At 42.9% G+C, this 18,713-nt stretch overlaps 1 protein-coding gene across 1 annotated transcript in view; it reads left to right on the forward strand.

Moving 5' to 3' along the window:
• The first annotated feature begins 373 nt into the window (after nucleotides 1–373).
• ZNF804A (zinc finger protein 804A) overlaps nucleotides 374–18,713 on the forward strand; it is a 247,990-nt gene continuing 229,650 nt past the window's right edge. Inside the window, exon 1 of the mRNA XM_056536568.1 lies at nucleotides 374–619. Coding sequence (XP_056392543.1) covers nucleotides 515–619 — 105 coding nt within the window. The 5' untranslated portion in view covers nucleotides 374–514. The remainder of the gene's footprint in view (nucleotides 620–18,713) is intronic.

Consider the following 18,713-nt stretch of genomic DNA (forward strand, 5'->3'; position numbering starts at 1 on the left):
TTCTATGCAGGTAATGCATGTTTTTAATGTTGTTTCTTATGGAACTGAAGAAGTTCATGAGTCTGTTATGAGCTCTTATAGCTGAAACATGGTAGCGCTACTTGTGCTACAGATATCCGGCTTCTGTACAAGATCTTGCCATGTCCAGACAGTAAGTGAGCAGTCTGCTGAACACATTGTAGTGCAGCCACAATATACAGCGCCTTCCATACAGCAGATCAGAGCAGCATGTGACATAAGCTTTCTTCTGACAGCTCTGTGTGTTTTAGCTCAGGCGCCTCCCTTCCATTGGCTCAGTTTAATGGAGCGACATAGCCCTCCCGTATAATAATAACAGTGTTTGTCAGGCAGCAGTAATACTGGAGCTCACAGCCCATCAGAGACATACGAGATCCTCAGGCAGCTGCACACACTTTCCTCCACTCTCCCTGCAGATCATCACACTCTGCATTATTAGTCAGGACACCGCTGCCCGGCAGCTCGCGTTGAACGTTGTATCTCGTGTAATGGAGGGATGGAGTGCTACTACATTGTCATCAGCTCCTCGCACCTGAGCAACGGACACTTCCGTAACGTCAAAGGAGTTTTCCGAGGACCCCTCACGAGCAACACAACTCTGGTGAGGAGCATGATTCTCTTACGTCTACTACTTCTACTTCCATTGATGATTGTATGACCAGTAAGCAAGTATCTTAGTTGATCATACAATGGTGTATATATTGGGCAGGTTACATTTTATCAGACACCGGGGGGGAGGGGGGGAGAGGGGGAGAGGGAGGATGTATCCTGTATCCTTTTCTGTGTAAATCAAGTTCTTATTACCCCCATTTGCTTGAGCGTACCTCATGTCTATTCCCCGAAAATGTATCGAAGAGGTGCATGTTCTTCATAAATAGCAAAAGTAGCTTAGCTGTAGACAAGTTGGTAAGCGTGGTCCGGGCTGGCACGAGATTTGGGGAAAGTTTGCATGTATGGGCAAAAATTTGGCGCCAATTTAAAAAAGTTGCAGTTGATAAATCACCATCCATTGCACAAAGCCGACCATGCCGCACTACGTTCAAGTTGCTTTCATGTAGGAGTTGAGCAAAAATTGGTGAGCTCTTTCACCTATTGCGAAAAAATTTGTAGAAAAGCAAAAAAGCTAAAAAGAAAAACAAAAAAGGAAAACCAAAATAATTTCCCCCCCTAGATGTCTACGAAAAGCTATTTACAGATGTTAGCTTCTACTTCTTGATACTTGGCTTTTAACTTTGTTGAATGGTGAGGAGTTATGATGAATATTGATATACAGTGGGAAGTTTTTCAATGTTTTAAGGATTTTATTTTAACATATATATACTCATACAAATATGTGTGTATATGTATATATATGTGTATATATATATATATATATATATATATATATATATATATATTTATTTATTTGTATAGCGTTATCATTTGGCACAATTCGTATCAGCCTTTGGGTGTCCGGGCATGCTGAGATTTGTAGTTTTGCAACAGCTGGAGGCTCCCTGGTCGGGAAACACTGACATATATTATCAATATTACCTGTTCAAAAAAATAAGGGGAACACTAAGATAACACATCCTAGATCTGAATGAATGAACTAATCGTATGAAATACTTTCGTCTTTACATAGTTGAATGTGCTGACAACAAAATCACACAAAAATTATCAATGGTAATCAAATTTATCAACCCATGGAGGTCTGGATATGGAGTCACACTCAAAATCAAAGTGGAAAACCACATTACAGGCTGATTCTACTTTGATGTAATGTCCTTTAAACAACTTTTGATAGGGGATAAGATGTCTGCTGAGACCCCCGCAATCTCCCTGCAGCACCCACATTCCATGCGGGGGCTGAATCTCCAGTTTTGGTAACCACCGGGTTTCCGGGACTGGGGACGTGAAGTCACACCACGCCCCCTCCATTCATGTCTATAGGAGGGGGCGTGATGGCCGCCACGCCCCCTCCCATACACATGAATGGAGGGGGCGTGAGGTTTCCGAAACTGGACACGCAGCTCCCGCATAGAATGCGGGTGCTGCAGGCAGATCGTGGGGGGTCCCAGCGGCGGGCCCCCCCGCGATCAGACATCTTATCCCCTATCATTTGGATAGGGGATAAAATGTTTTTGCCCGGAATACCCCTTTAAACAACACAATGTAACTCCAAGTCAGTCACAGTTCTGTGAAATCACACTGTCCACTCGGGAAGCAACACTGATTGACAATCAAATTCACATGCTGTTGTGCAAATGGAACAGACAACAGGTGGACAATATAGGTAATTAGCAAGACACCCCCAAAACTTTGTGCAAGGAGGAGCAGGAGGAGCACTGCCAGAGCCCTGCAAAATGACCTCCAGCAGGTCACAAAGGTTGCCTGGAATACCCCTTTAAGTGTTTTCTTTATTTCTTTGTGAGTATAGGGTTAAAGAAATAAACCGGGTACCTGGCGCGATCCACTGTAGAAGGAGTTACTCCAAGCAGGTGATATTAAAATAGGATATTTATTGGTCAGAGAGCACAGACGCGTTTCGAGGTTGCAACCTCTTTCTCAATGTGATAATGGCAATCCATTGCCATTATCACATTGAGAAAGAGGTTGCTACCTCGAAACGTCGACTACTATTCTATACAATACTACTCTATGGGAAGCTCTGCTTATCTTTTTTATCTATAGCTCTTTATTTTTTTGAGCAGTGTATATATGTATTATTTTGTCATTTGGCACAACTTATATCAGTGTTTCCCAACCAGGGTGCCTCCAGCTGTTGCAAAATACAATTCCCAGCATGCCCAGATAGCCTTTGGCTGTCCATGCATGCTGGGATTTGTAGTTGCGCAACAGCTGGAGGCACCCTGGTTGACAAACACTGACTTATATGGTGCTTTTGGCACTGCCTGTTGCAGGATATTTCCTTTGAGAAGTTTATAAGAATGCACATTATTACTACAAGACCGATCTGTTGTCCCATCCCCGATGTCATCCTAACCAAAGAATATGAAATACACGTCACTGTCAGGCTTCTTTTATTTTATTTATATAGTTTAAGTTTGATCATTTTAATCTAAGATGGATCGAAGAAGTATATATTTTTTTTAATGTTTAACTAACTTTACCTATTTATTTGTGCAAATATCTTAAAGGAAGTTTGGTTGAAGTGGTGGCACTCGCTATTACATCTCTTCGTCTTGTAAAGTTTATGTTCATAGTCAGAATGAGCCTAGGGCTCCACAGAGATTTTTGGTCGAGTGACAGTCAAGGTAAAATAGCGCTTTACTGCAACCATCATCTGACCTCAATGTTTCTCTACATGGGGGAAAAGCCATGGGTGGAATCTAGCATTGGAATTCCTGTGATTGTCACAACTTTTGTCCTCAAAATATTCTATTAAGGTCATGAGACAGGCATGTTTATACTATAGCAGTCATCATAGATATCTAGCTATATGAGTACTGTATGCAGTCTGTCTACGCCTCATTATAAAGGATGACTGAGCACTACTCATCTGAATATTTTAAGACCAAGCATCATTCAATAATACTGTATGATTTTTTGCAAGTTTAGAAAAGCCGTTCTGGGTAAAGTATTTGTTGATCAACTGGACTTGGCAGAAGCAGGCAGAGGAAATCCCTATATAGTTCAGACGAGCACTTCTTGGATGGTTGTAAATGTGATGCTATGAACCCTTTGTTTGCATACTTCACACCAGTATGGATTTTACAAAGGCAGTTCTGCAAACAGAGTCCCAACTTGGCAATGATTGAACAAAGTGGGTATGTTACCAGTCGATCGCAGGGGCATGGCTTAACTGGGTACTTCAGTGCTTAACAACTCATCCTTTATCCAAAGGGTCAAACCCATCACAATCTCCTGTCCGGCCCCCCAGCTTTCCCTATACACTGAGCAGACACCACTTCATTCACAGACCTGTGTTGACCACTGCACGAAGTAGTGGCCAACACGCATCCTCCATGCATCTCTATGGGAAAGCTGGAGATACACGAGTGCTGTATCTTAAGCTCTCCCACAGAGATGTAAGAAGAGGTATGTCGACCACTGCTTTGTGCAGTGGTCAACACAACAACAACACAGGTTTGTGTATGAAGTGGTGCGCGCTCAGTGCATAGGAAGAGCCGGGAGATTGCAGGGTCCCAGTGGTCGGTCCCCCTGTGATCAGACACTTATCCCCTATCCTGGCCGGCACTTCTGCCCCACATCAGTAAGGAGCAGGGTGCAGTGTGATTAGTGAGAGGCTTTCAACATGAGGCTGAGGGGGTAGTGTGTTTCTTTAACCCCTCAAGGACCAAGGACGTACTGGTACGTCCTTGGTCCTGCTCCCCTGATATAACGCGGGGTTACACGGTAACCCCGCATCATATCACGGCGGGCCCGGCATCATAGTGAAGCCAGGTCCCGCCGCTAAGAGCTGAGCCGCGCGGCTAAAACCGAAAGTGAAAGCTGCCGGTTAACTCAGTGGGCTGTTCGGGATAACCGCGGCGAAATCGCGGCATCCCGAACAGCTTACAGGACAGCGGGAGGGCCCCTACCTGCCTCCTCGCTGTCCGATCGCCGAATGACTGCTCAGTGCCTGAGATCCAGGCATGAGCAGTCATGCGGCAGAATCGTCGATCACTGGTTTCCTATGAGAAACCAGTGATCAATGATAAAGATCAGTGTGTGCAGTGTTATAGGTCCCTATGGGACCTATAACACTGCAAAAAAAAAAAGTGAGTGAATATCATTTAACCCTTCCCCTATTAAAAGTTTGAATCACCCCCAAAGTTCCAAAGTCCAAAATAGTGCATTTTTGGTCACTTTTTATATCATTTAAAAATGAATAAAAGCGATCAATAAGTCCTATCAATGCAAAAATGGTACGGTTAAAAACTTCAGATCACGGCGCAAAAAATGAGCCCTCCTACCGCCCCATAAACGGAAAAATAAAAAAGTTATAGGGGTCAGAAGATGACAATTTTAAACATATTATTTTTCCTGCATGTAGTTATGATTTTTTCCAGAAGTACGACAAAATCAAACCTATATAAGTAGGGTATCATTTTAATCGTATGGACCTACAGAATAAAGATCAGGTATCATTTTTACCGAAAAATGTACTTCGTAGAAACAGAAGCCCCCAAAAGTTACAAAACAGCGGGTTTTTTTTTCAATTTTGTCGCACAATGATTTTTTTTCCATTTCACCGTAGATTTTTGGGCAAAATGACTGATTTAATTACAAAGTAGAATTGATGGCGCAAAAAATAAGCCATCATATGGATTTTTAGGTGCAAAATTTAAAGAGTTATGATTTTTTAAAGGCAAGGAGCAAAAAACGAAAATGCAAAAACGGAAAACCCCCCGATCCTTAAGGGGTTAGGGAGACTGTCAAATTGAAGTATGGAGCCTAACAAGCCATGCAGTGCTCCATGCGATTGGCTGGTGCAAAAGCCCTGAAACAGTTGGGTGTGAATGCTTAACTACACAAAAAGAAAGTTGCAGCAGCACTCTTGGTAAAAAAAATGGAGGCTCTTAGCACACGTTTTGATCAAAACATGTCCCCCATCCATCACACCAAGTTGGCCTCACTTCGAATGGGACCCTGACACACACATTCCACTCCCCTCTGATGGCCATATGGCCTCTGACTGGGTGACATGCAGGATCCAGTATCAATTTAAAAAAACCTCCTGAGAACAGGGAGAGGTGCACGGCCAGAGAGGGTGCCACTGCCCCAAACTTGCATAACAAAAAAAAAAAAAAAGAAAGAAAAGCAGCCAGCACAACAACCTAATACACGGGTGGAGTATTGCATGGTGATCTCTTGAAAGAAACATACTATCTCCTAAATCTTGCTAATGATGCATGTAGCTAGTTGTAAAACAATGTGTTTTTTTGTTATGTGGAAATCGGTGTGGTGTGCATGTCAAAAATGACATGGTTTTTGAGGCCTTTATAAGACTCAGCAACATTTTTCTACTACTGGCATCACAACAATCATGTGATTAGTCACATGACCACTGGGACCAACAAAGTGCCTGAGCACTGTGTATGTGAGAACAGAACCAACATGTAAACTGCTTCTGTTTCTAGGGTCAGATAACATTTAGATGCCAATTACTCGGACAGCCAGCTTAACCCCTTAACGACAATGGACGTAAATGTACGTCATGGTGCCGTGGTTCTTAACGCACCATGACGTACTTTTACGCGCCGTCATGATTGCGAGCACCAAACCAGTGCTTGCGTCATGCACGGCAGGTCCCAGCTGCTATCAGCAGCCAGGGACCCGCCGGTAATGGCGGACATCTGCGATAGCGCGGATGTCTGCCATTGACTCCTCAGATGCCGTGATCAATAAAGATCTGCGGCAGTGCGATACTTTGAATGGATGATCGGATCGCCCGCAGCCCTGCTGCAGGGATCCGATCATCCAGCTAGGCAGCCGGAGGTCCCCTCACCTGGCTCCGCCTGTCTCCCGGGTCTTCTGCTCTGGTCTGAGATCGAGCAGACCGGAGCAGAAGATCACTGATAATACTGATCAGTGCTATGTCCTATGCATAGCACTGAACAGTATTGGCAATCAAATGATATAAATAGTCCCCTATTAAAGTGTAAAAAAAGTAAAAAAAAAAAAAAAAAAGTAAAAAAATTAATTAATACAAAATAAATAAAATATATTGTTAATTATCCCATACAGTGAACGGCGTAAATGTAAAAAAAAATTTTTTAAAGTCCAAAATTGATGCTTTTTTTGTCACATTTTATTCCCAAAAAAATTTATAAAAAATATATAAAAAGTAAAACCTAAGCAAAAGTGGTACTGATAAAAACTACAAAAAATTAGCCCTCATACCGCCCCATATATAGAAAAGTTAGAAAGTTATAGGTGGTCAAAAAAGGGCAATTTCAAACATACTAATTTTGTTAAAATGGTTTGATATTTTTTTTTAAGCGGTACAATTATAGAAAAGCCTATAACATGGGTATCATTTGATTGTGCTGTACATTTTATCGTAAAATAAGTGATGTAATTACAAAAATAAATTGGTGATGCAAAAAACAAGCTCTCATATGGGTCTGTGCATGGAAATATAAAAGAGGTATGATTTTTAGAAGACAAGAAGAAAAAAATGAAAATGCAAAAATAAAATTGGTCTGGTCCTTAAGGCCAAAATGGTCCTGGTCCTTAAGGGGTTAACCCCTACCCAACCTATGACATACCTGTACGTCATGGGTGGCAAGGTGTTCCCGACCCATGACATACAGGTACGTCATGAACATTTTTGCCGCTACTCGCGGCATCCCGCAGCGCCCGGTAAGATGGTGGCTATCACTGATAGCCAGCCATCTTACCGTGCGACCACGGGGGGTTTCATCCCCCCCAGCGATCGCTGCTATCAGCTAGTCAAATCTGACTAGCTGATAGCAGCGTTTCGCTATCAGAATACTTAGCAGCGCGGTGTTTGAGTCCGGATCACGGGGATCGGGACGCACACCGCTCTGCTAAGTGTCCCTGACCCGTCCCCCGGCGTCACTTACCCGGCCATGCGATGTCCCGAGCGGTCCCGGCGTCCTCCAGGCGGTCCCGGCGGCGCTGCGTCCCGGAGGTGAGTTTCCGGCAGCAGTGCGGCATCTTCATTGGCAGCAGTGAGATCGCCGTAAAGCGATCTCACTGCTGCCTCTGGGAGTTTCAAAACTGCAACTCCCAGCATGCCCAGACAGCCTTTGGCTTTCTGGGCATGCTGGGAGTTGTAGTTTTGCAACATCTGGAGGTCCACAGTTTGGAGACCACTGTATAATGGTCTCCAATCTGTGCTCTTCCAGATGTTTCAAAACTACAACTCCCAGCATGCTCAGTCTGTCCAGGCATGCTGGGAGTTGTAGTTCTCTAACATCTGGAAGAGCACAGATTGGAGACCATTATACAGTGGTCTCCAAACTGTGGACCTCCAGATGTTGCAAAACTACAACTCCCAGCATGCCCAGACTGCCCAAGCATGCTGGAAGTTGTAGTTTGGCAACATCTGATCCTTCAGATATTGCCGAACTACAACTTCCAGCATGCCTTGGCAGTCTGGGCATGCTGGGAGTTGTAGTTTTGCAACAACTGGAGTCACACTAGTTGGGAAACATTGTCCGTTTCCTACCTCAGTGCCTCCAGCTGTTGCAATTGTTGCAAAACTATAACTCCCAGCATGCACTGACAGACCATGCATGCTGGGAGTTGTAGTTTTGCAACAGCTGGAGGCACACTGGTTTGGAAACACTAAGTTTGTTTGCAAAACACTTGAAAGTTTATTACTTAACTTAGTGTTTCCAAACCAGTGTGCCTCCAGCTGTTGCAAAACTACAACTCCCAGCATGCACGGACAGCCAAAGGGCATGCTCGGAGTTTGCAACAGCTGGAGGTTTGCCCCCTCCCCCCAATGTGAATGTACAGGGTACACTCACATGGGCGGAGGTTCACAGTGAGTGCTGCAAGTTTGAGATGGCGCAAATTTTGCGCTGCAGCTCAAACTCCCAGCAGCAAACTTGCTGTGAACCTCTGCCCATGTGACTGTACCCTAAAAACACTACACTACACTAACACTAACCTAAAATAAAAAGTAAAAAACACTACATATACACATATCCCTACACAGCCCCCCCTCCCCCCCAAAAAATGAAAAACGTCTGGTACGCTACTGTTTCCAAAATGGAGCCTCCAGCTGTTGCAAAATAATAACTCCCAGTATTGCCGGACAGCCATTGACTGTCCAGGCATGCTGGGAGTTTTGCAACAGCTGGAGGCACCCTGTTTGCGAATCATTGGCATAGAATACCCCTATGTCCACCCCTATGCAAATCCCTAATTCAGGCCTCAAATGCACATGGCGCTCTCTCACTTGGGAGCCCTGTCGTATTTCAGGGCAACAGTTTTGGGACACATATGGGGTATCACCGTACTCGGAAGAAATTGCCTTACAAATTTTGGGGGGCTTTTTCTTCTTTAACCCCTTATGAAAAGGTGAAGTTGGGGTCTACACCAGCATGTTAGTGTAAAAAAATATTTTTTTTAAACTGACATTATGGTGTTGCCCTATACTTTTCATTTTCACAAGAGGTAAAAGGGAAAAAAGACCCTCTAAATTTGTAATGCAATTTCTCCCGAGTACGGAGATACCCCATATGTGGGCGCAAAGTGCTCTGGGGGCGCACAACAAGGCCCAGAACGGAGAGTGCACCATGTACATTTGAGGCGATTTGCACAGGGGTGGCTGATTGTTACAGCAGTTCTGACAAACACAAAACAATAAATATCCATATGTGACCCCATTTTGGAAACTACACCCCTCACGGAATGTAATAAGGGGTGCAGTGAGCATTTACACCCCACTGGTGTATGACAGATTTTTGGAACAGTGGTCTGTGAAAATGAAAAATAAAATTTTTCATTTGCACAGTCCACCGTTTCAAATATCTGTCAAACGCCAGTGGGGTGTAAATGCTCACTGCACCCCTTCTTAAATTCCATGAGGGGTGTAGTTTACAAAATGGGGTCACATGTGGGGGGGTCCACTGTTCTGGCACCATAGGGGCTTCCTAAATGGGACATGCCCCCCAAAAACCCTTTCAGAAAAACTCACTCTCCAAAATCCCATTGTTGCTCCTTCCCTTCTGAGCCCTCTACTGCGCCCGCCGAACACTTTACATAGACATATGAGGTATTTCCTTACTCGAGAGAAATTGGGTTCCAAATTTTAGGGTGATTTCTCTCCTATTACCCCTTGTAAAAATTCAAAAATTGGGTCTACAAGAAAATGCGAGTGTAAAAAATGAAGATTTAGAATTTTCTCCTTCACTTTGCTGCTATTCCTGTGAAACACCTAAAGGGTTAAAACACTTACTGAATGTCATTTTGAATACTTTGGGGGGTGCAGTTTTTATAATGGGGTCATTTATGGGGTATTTCTAATATGAAGACCCTTAAAATCCACTTCCAACCTGAACTGGGCCCTGAAAAATTTAGATTTTGAAAATCTTGAGAAAAATTGGAAAATTGCTGCGGAACTTTGAAGCCCTCTGGTGTCTTCCAAAAGTAAAAACTTGTCAATTTTTTTATGCAAACACAATGTACACATATTGTATATGTGAATCAATATGTAATTTATTTGGAATATCTATTTTCCTTTCAAGCAGAGACTTTCAAAGTTAGAAAAATGCTAAATTTTCAAAATTTTCATGAAATTTTTAGATTTTTTACCAAGAAAGGATGCAAATATCAGTGAAATTTTACCAATAACATAAAGTAGAATATGTCACGAAAAAACTATCTCGGAATCAGAATAAGTAAAAGCATTCCAGAGTTATTAATGTTTAAAGTGACAGTGGTCAGATTTTCAAAAAATGCCCAGGTCCTGAAGGTGAAAATGGGCTGGGTCATGAAGGGGTTAAACCTGTGCCACAAACATTTGACAGTAAACTTATGGTGCATGGTCCTTAAATGGTTAACACCTTTCTCTGGTGCATAGAGTTGTTCTACTATTTTAGGAATATTACCATGTGCATTCGTTCAGTCCAAACATGTTCAGTAAATCCCATTAATTTGAGTGATGTCTGTGATGGATTCTGTAAGATGCCTCATAACTTTTGATAAATGTCCATCAGTGGGTTCTAGTCGGAGATGTTGTTGGTATCAGTTGCTTGAAGTGTGTGGCAAAGCATTGAGGTTTTCATTATAGACAGGAACTGTGAGGTAAGTGTGTTCAGAGATTAAGACATGATACTTATCTTCATAAGACTGTGACTTATGTGGCAATAATCTAAAAATGTCAGGTTGATAAAGATGGTACACGCTGTCCCCAACAGTTTTCAAACCATCTTTAATTGAGTTCTCACAGCACGGCCAGGTATAGGACACAAATCACAAAGAGTGTTGAGGTGTTTTCCTATCTCAACAAATAATGGCAAATCACTAGAACATACCATCACTCGCTGCTCGAGGGAGGTCCAAGAGCTGGGGACACCACCAAAGGGCCTCTAAAATTTTCTGCACAACATTACACCCATCCATGATCTGTGTAGGTACAGCCGCTCACGTGAATGAGTGGTAGTTCTCTGGAAAGCTCCTGGACTTGAAACAACACAGTAGAAAAAGCCTTGGAACCATCATACTTTTCATTGATGGCCACCTTTGCAGTTGGGCTTTGATTTATCATTCAAGCAATATGTCACCAGTTGTTAAAATGAGAAAACTCCTTTAAGACTGTCTTCACATAGTACTGTGTCCAAAAGAAAGAAGTACAAAGCTTCTCTTTCTCATTGGAGCATCTGCTCCTGGTCTTGGCTGGATGAATATGCATGCAGCAACTCTACCATAACCGCACTCTGTGAACCCTGCCTTATGCCAGTCCGAGGTCCTGATACAGTAATACATCCAAATGTGTGAAAGCTTAAAAATCAAATCTGTCTGGTGAATTAGAGACATGACATTTTATTCTGCAGTCATTGAATGTAGGCATTTTGCAGTTGACTTGCTGTTTCCCATGCATTTGGGGAATACATCTATCAGCCAAGTGTTATGGATTACACAGTGTTCATTACTGAAATATTATTGACCTGTAGAACATTTCTTCTCACTCAATATATGTTAAAAATAGCCATCTCCTGTGTAATAATGGTATTAAAAGGAATGGAAAGTATTTGTATTCTCTATACCTTTGGTCTCTATCCTGTGATTCTACTGCTGGTACACAACTACAACGTGTTCTGACAGCTGGGAGTTGTAGTGATGCAATAGCTAGTCGGCCACAGCTTCACTGTACTCTTTACAATAGCCAGTCCTTCTCTTTATAAAAACTGCAAGAGGCAGGGGTAAACCCCTACATAGCCAAAAAGTGATCATCCCAAAATCTAATAGGCACACATTCTGCCTATGAAGTTAGATTAGAACTAGCTAAATTCAGTTTCCAGCAATTGCTGTAATGAAGCCTGACAATGCCCTTCACATTCACAGTATTATCTCACATAATAGAAGCTAACATAAATATCCACATTGTGTTTCAGCCTTAGTGGACCATTAATGGAATTTCCTGAAGGGCCTATTATTGGCGAGTACTGTATGATACCTATGCCACAGTATAATAATGGAAGATGATTTTAAAGAAGCTCTCCCTGAAAGAGTACTTGGCATGGTTTAAACAAAGAATAGAGAAAGGGACTTCCGGGCCACACTGTAGACATTTGGTTATTGGAAAGTTTGATCAGAGGTCGAGAGGTTTAAAAGAATGACCAAAAAGAGCATACAAAATACCAGTATAAAGCTCTCAGTAAGCTTATTAACCACACTAAGGTGTATGCTATGCCAATAGAGTGCTTCTTAGAAAATCGAGGTGACATATGAAATGTCTATTTAAAAGTGTTACCCCACAATCAAAAGTTATCCCCTATTCATAGTATAGAGGATAACTAGCAATCTGTATGGGTCCGACTGCTGGGATCCCCACATATCACGAGAACAGAGGTAAAATGCCCCATATAATAAATTAGGCACATCACGCATGTGCAGCCAATGCTCTACCCACTCACTATAGGGCATCCGAACATTGCCGAGTTCAACACTCAGCCTCCACCAGTTGAGAACAAGTTAAGACCTTAAAGTGTCCCTTTAATTTAAAAAAAAGCTTTTGAAATGTCAGACACATAACTCAAAAGTGCCAAAACCCTCACCCATCCCCAGATATATCCAGGAGAAGTGATTGGCAGTGCGTTCCCCCCCCCCCCCCCCGGCTCGGCACTCAATATCTACTTGCATTATCAGTCATGGAGCCTTGTCTCCTGCAATAAGTTGGATTGAGCGCCGAGCCATGGAGTGAAGAAGGCTCCCGCTCATCTCCTGGTTATATTTAGAGATCCATGGGGTTTCAACACTGTGACCCCAACTGATCATGTCTGTGTGACATGTCAAACTTTTTATCCTAGTAACACTTTAAAAAGGATATCAAATTTCTAGGAAATACCATTGACCTGTCTTCAGGAGTCCATCTGGTGTGATCCCCAAGATTTCCAGAAGAAAGTGGTAGCAACACTAGGACAATATTGCACCACTTACAACTGTTGGCTCTACTTAGCCTGTACCAGAAGCCACGCCCTAGGTCCAATATAGTTAATGGCCTTTGCTCCTTCGTTCTTATGATTGCCAGGGATCACAGGAGGCAGACAGGGGCCATTCTAAATATAGCTATTGGCCCACTGATTAGCTATTACACACTGGCTACCTAGAAATATTCCTTTTGAGTGAACATTTTAGTTATCCTTTCTTCCCTTTATTCCCATAATGACTGCTAAATAATGTATTTGCTGTGTCTTGGGGTTGTTCTCTGAGGGCTAAAGTGTTATGTGCATTCATTTAACACTAAACTCCATACAATGTTACCATTAGAGTTAGTGGGTGCTTTTTGTCTCTTGAAATATTAGTTGCTGTGGTGCATTAGTTTCAGGCAAATGTTTGACAAAAGTGCTGAGTGCCTGGTCAGTGGGATATTGTGGTTAATTGTCCATTTGATTTATTCATAAAGCAGGGAGTGAGAATATGGTTGTCTGGTTGTTTTGTTGAATAACTACAGAAAATATTTCATTTTGAACAGTGTTTTAACCCTGAAGAATTGTTTATCATGTTTGACTAAACACATTCTTAACAATGAGATCCCTTCATTCTATTCATGCGTGGTTTGCATGTTTACATGCTTTTCATACTAATAGAGGTATATGAAGAGTGACTTGTAAATTGGACCTGATAATACAGTATATGATGCTAATGGCTAACTACTTTTACAAGCCAGTGACTACAAGGGCAAAAGCTTTTGCTCAATGGGTTTTAAAGTCCCTTCTGCACAATGCCATAGCATAGTTGTATTACAGTGCAAAAGTGGTCATAGGGAGTAATTCTCTGGGAATGTACATTTATACAATGCAATTGGAAAGTCTTCAAACCATTTCACTTTCTTTTCAGACTTCGTGTGGTGGCCTTGGGCTACAGTAAAAAGAAATATCTAGTTTTCCCCCATAATTTTGCACTCAATACTCATTCAGACCTTACACATTACTTCAATGAAGCACCATTGGTAGCGATAACAATCTCCAGACTTCTTGGGGATTATGCCATATGATTTGCACACATGGATTTGGGGATTTTCTGCCATTCTTCTCTGCAGATGCTCTCAAGCTCTGCCAGGTTAGATGGGGCCCATTGGTAGAAGCCATTTTTAGGTCTCTCCAGAGATGTTCGATTGGATTCAAGTCAGTTCTCAGGGCCACTTAAGGACATTCACAGAGTTGCCCGTGTTGTCTTGGCTTTGTGTTTAGGGTCATTGAGGTAGATTTATCAAAACCTGTTTGGAGGAAAAGTTGACCAGTTGCCCATAGAAACCAATTCAGAGGCCTTTTCAAAAATGAAAGAAGCAATCTGATTGGTTGCTATGGGCAACTGGTCAACTTTTCCTCTGAACAGGTTTTTATAATCATCCCCCATTGTCTTGTTTTACCCATCTCCAGATCTGTAACTCCACACAATCCTGTCTCTATAGGCAGGTCTTTCCTCCTCGTGGCTTGGTTTTTGCTCTACATAATATCAGCTGTGAGATCTTAAATAGACAAGGCTGTGTCCTCCCAAATCCTGTCCTATTGGCTGAAATTACCAATGTTGACTCGAATCAAAGTGTAGAAACCTCTCGAGGATGATCAACAGAGCTAAATTTTAAGTGTAATAGAAAAAGGTCTGAATATTTTCTCCTATTAAACAAATTAGCAAAATTGCCTTTTTCCCATTCACATGAGGTACTATGAGTGCAGTATGATGGGTGGAAACTTTATGGGAAAAAGTAAAAAGGTCTATAGACTTTTCGAATGCATAAATGTTTAAGATAGGATCTGGAATATCACTAGAACAAGATGAATTTACTTTATTAGATGGGTATGGCCCTATTCTGTTTGCTCGGTTAAATTTATCTATGAGTTTGGCATGAATCAAAGCCATACATAATAGTTATCTTTTGCCGGGACCGGCCACTTCTGGTTGGTGATCTGCCAGCATTGTCAATACATTACAGTAACATAGGTCAAACATTCTGTGTTGATTCATTTCTTATAAATTCTTAATATATCTTTATAGCGGGCAGAGCTTCATTGCCAAATCACAGCATAGACAAAACTTTAGGTTACTTGTACCTTCAGCCACCACTAAGGAAGCTAAGTATTTTAGTACATACTCATTTATGTTATTGAATTTAATATACATATGTCAATAAAGCTACTATAAATATATATTAAGAATTTATTAAATTGTTGCTGTAAAGTATCAAAAGTGATCAGCATAAGTGTATTAGTTTAGTGTAAAAATGTTTTTGAGAATGGGCATTTACTCAAGTGCAAAGGGGTGAGGATCTAGCACCAAATAGTTAAACATGCGAATCATTAAATTCACAAATGAAGGATGGAAAATGGTGGTTCCCAGATCACTAACACATTTCAAGCCCCCATTTGAAAGGTGTTAGTGATAGAAAACAACCATTTTATCAGAATCCATGTTTGCATTTTAAATTAAAAGATTAATATGTTTCAGCTGTTCATTATCCTTCTACCTGCTCTTTATCTGGCTTCCATACGCCTTTACTTTCATCCTTGTGTTTACCACTGAATTTATCTCCTACAAACTGGTAAGCTGTACTCTACCATTATTATGTTTAATGCACATTTATTGTTCTAAATAAAACTACATTTATTTTCTCTTTTATATCATGTGTTTCCATCCATTAGTATTCTCTTAAACGGGTATTCCGGTGAAAAACAAGTGTTTTCAAATCAGCTGGTGCCATAAAGTTAAACAGATTTGTAAATTACTTCTATTTAAAAATCTTAATCCTTCTAGTACTCAGCTGCTGTATGCTCCAGTTGAAATTGTGTAATTTTTTCCAGTCTGACCACAGTGCTCTCTGCTGACACCTCTGTCTGTGTCAGGAACTGTCCAGAGCAGGAGAGGTTTGCTATGGGGATTGGCTCCTGCTCTGGACAGTTCCTGGCACAGACAGAGGTGGCTGCAGAGAGCACTGTGGTCAGACTGAAGAGAACTACATAACTTCCTCTGTAGTATACAGCAGCTGATAAGTACTGGAAGGGTTAAGGTTTTTATATAGAAGTAACTAGCTGAGTACCTGGCGTTGCCCGGTTTTTCCTTCCTAATCCTTGTTGGGGAGGAAAATCAACAAAGGAGGAAGCTTTTTACTTCATATCCCATCCTCATATATCGTTGTCATATCCCAACCCCATATCCCGTCCCCATATCCTATCCTCATATCTCAACCTCATATCCCGTCCTCCTATCCCGACCTCATATCTCATACTCATATCTTGACCTCCTATCTCGATCTCATTTCCTGTCCTCTTATCCTGTCCTGATATCCTGACCTCATATCCCATCATCATATCCCGTCCTCACATTCTGTCCTCACATCCTGTCTCCATATCCCGACCTCATATATCGCCCTTATATCCCATCCTCATATCCTGTTCTCATATCCTGACCTCATATCCCATCCTCATATCCCAACCTCATATCCCGTCCTCATATGCTGTCCTTAGATCCCGTTCTCATATCCCATTCTTATATCCTGTCCTCCTATCCCATCCTTATGTCCCATCCTCATATCCTGTCCTGAGGACTGAATGGACTGATTTGTGATGAAGATATTGTAAGCTGAAAATAGAAGGGGACGTGGCTTTCTGGGACTGGGTGTGTTTTGCAAGCCAGACCGATGCACAAAAAGGGTAGATAGTAAAAGGGGGTGGGGCTTAAATGTGGGCATGTCTTTGTAACATGGGGTGTGGCTTGCAAGCTGGATTGACACATTCACCAGGACATGCAGAGCGGAGCTTGTGGAGTAAGGTACTGGAAGTCCCATATACTTGCATGGGACTTGAAACAAAAACCCATCTTTTATATAAGGGTGTAGGTAAGGGTTAATTTAACTATCATATATTTTTATTTGACACATAAGTAATATGTGTACCAGGTATTATTGAAATATCTCCAGCCGTATGGAAGTCATGTGGCAACATACATTTCCCATTGATTTGCATGGGGCTTTAAACAAAAACCCAGACCCTCACAAATGGGGGTAGTTAAGGGTTAAATTAACTATCCAAAATTTTAAGTGGACATATAAGTAACATGTGACCAAGTATTATCGAATTATCTCCAGCCGTTTGGAAGTCATGCAGTAACACATATTTCCCATAGACTTGTATGGGACTTTAACCCCTCGTTTCCGAGTCCTTAAGGACCGAGGACGTAGAAGTACGTCCTGTCAATTCCCGGCCCCCCACCGCTAGCCGGAGGGGAGCCGGTGCCCGATGCCTGCTGAAATCGTTCAGCAGGCATCGCGGCATATCGCCCAGGGGGGTCATGACGACCCCCCATGTCGGCGATGGCCGCAGATCGCTGGACAATTCAGCCCAGCGATCTGCGGCAGATTCCGGGTCAATCGGGTCTCCAGTGACCCGGTGACCCGGATTTACCGGCTGATCGGGGCCGTCTCTGATGGCCCCAAACAGCCATAGCCAGCATGGGTGAGGTATCACTGGTAACACCTCACGATCGCCCTGATTCGTCGGGCGGCTTACCAGCCGACCAATCAGAGCACCTGCTGTGGGTGTCACTCCCGCAACCCGCTCCGCCCCTCTTCCGGAGGACGTGAGCGGGTGCAGGAAGAAGACCCCGGGAGCTGGGGACCCCGATCCCCAGCGTCAATGTTGGGATCGGGGCCCCAGGAGCGGCGGCGGCGAGGGACTGACCAGCAGCAGAGCAGCAGTTGAAGGTGATTGACAGCCTCCTGCTGTTGCTTAGCAACAGCTCCCAGCATGCAAAAAGGGCATGCTGGGAGCTGTAGTTATGCAACAGCAGGAGGCAGACCACCACAATTCCCAGCATTCCCTTATGGGCATGCTGGGACTTATAGTTATGCAACAGCTGGAGGCACATTTTTTCTATGGAAAAGTGTACATTCAGCTGTTGTAGAACTACAACTCCCAGCATGCACAATCAGCTAAAGGGCATGCTGGGAGTTGTAGTGGTGCATCTGCTGGTTGGATAACTACAACTCCCAGCATGCCCGTTGGCTGTCGGTGACTGCTGAGAGTTGTAGTTTTGCAACAGCTGAAGGCACACTGGTTGTGAAACACTGAGTTAAGTAGCAAACCAGTGTGTCTCCAGCTGTTGCATAACTACAATCCCCAACCAAAGTAGTATGCCTCCAGCTGTTGCATAACTACAAGTCCCGGCATGCCCTTCCACTGTCCGTACATGCTGGGAGTTGTAGCTTTTGCAACAGCTGAAGGCACACTGGTTGCAAAACACTGAGTCTGTTATCAAACTTGGTGTTTCACAACCAGTGTGCCTCCAGCTGTTGCAAAACTACAACTCCCAGCATGCACTGATAGACCGTACATGCTGGGAGTTGTAGTTTTGCAACAGCTGGATGATTCTCCCCCCCCCCCCCCCCCCCCCAATGTGAATGTACAGGGTACACTCACATGGGCGGAGGTTTACAGTAAGTATCCGGCTGCAAGTTTGAACTGCGACAAATTTTCTGCCGCAGCTCAAACTGCCAGCGAGAAACTACTGTGAACCCCTGCCCGTGCGACTGTACCCTAAAAACACTACATTAC

This window comes from Hyla sarda, chromosome 8 (genome assembly GCF_029499605.1).
Source record: "Hyla sarda isolate aHylSar1 chromosome 8, aHylSar1.hap1, whole genome shotgun sequence".
In the NCBI taxonomy this organism is placed as follows: Eukaryota; Metazoa; Chordata; class Amphibia; order Anura; family Hylidae; genus Hyla; species Hyla sarda.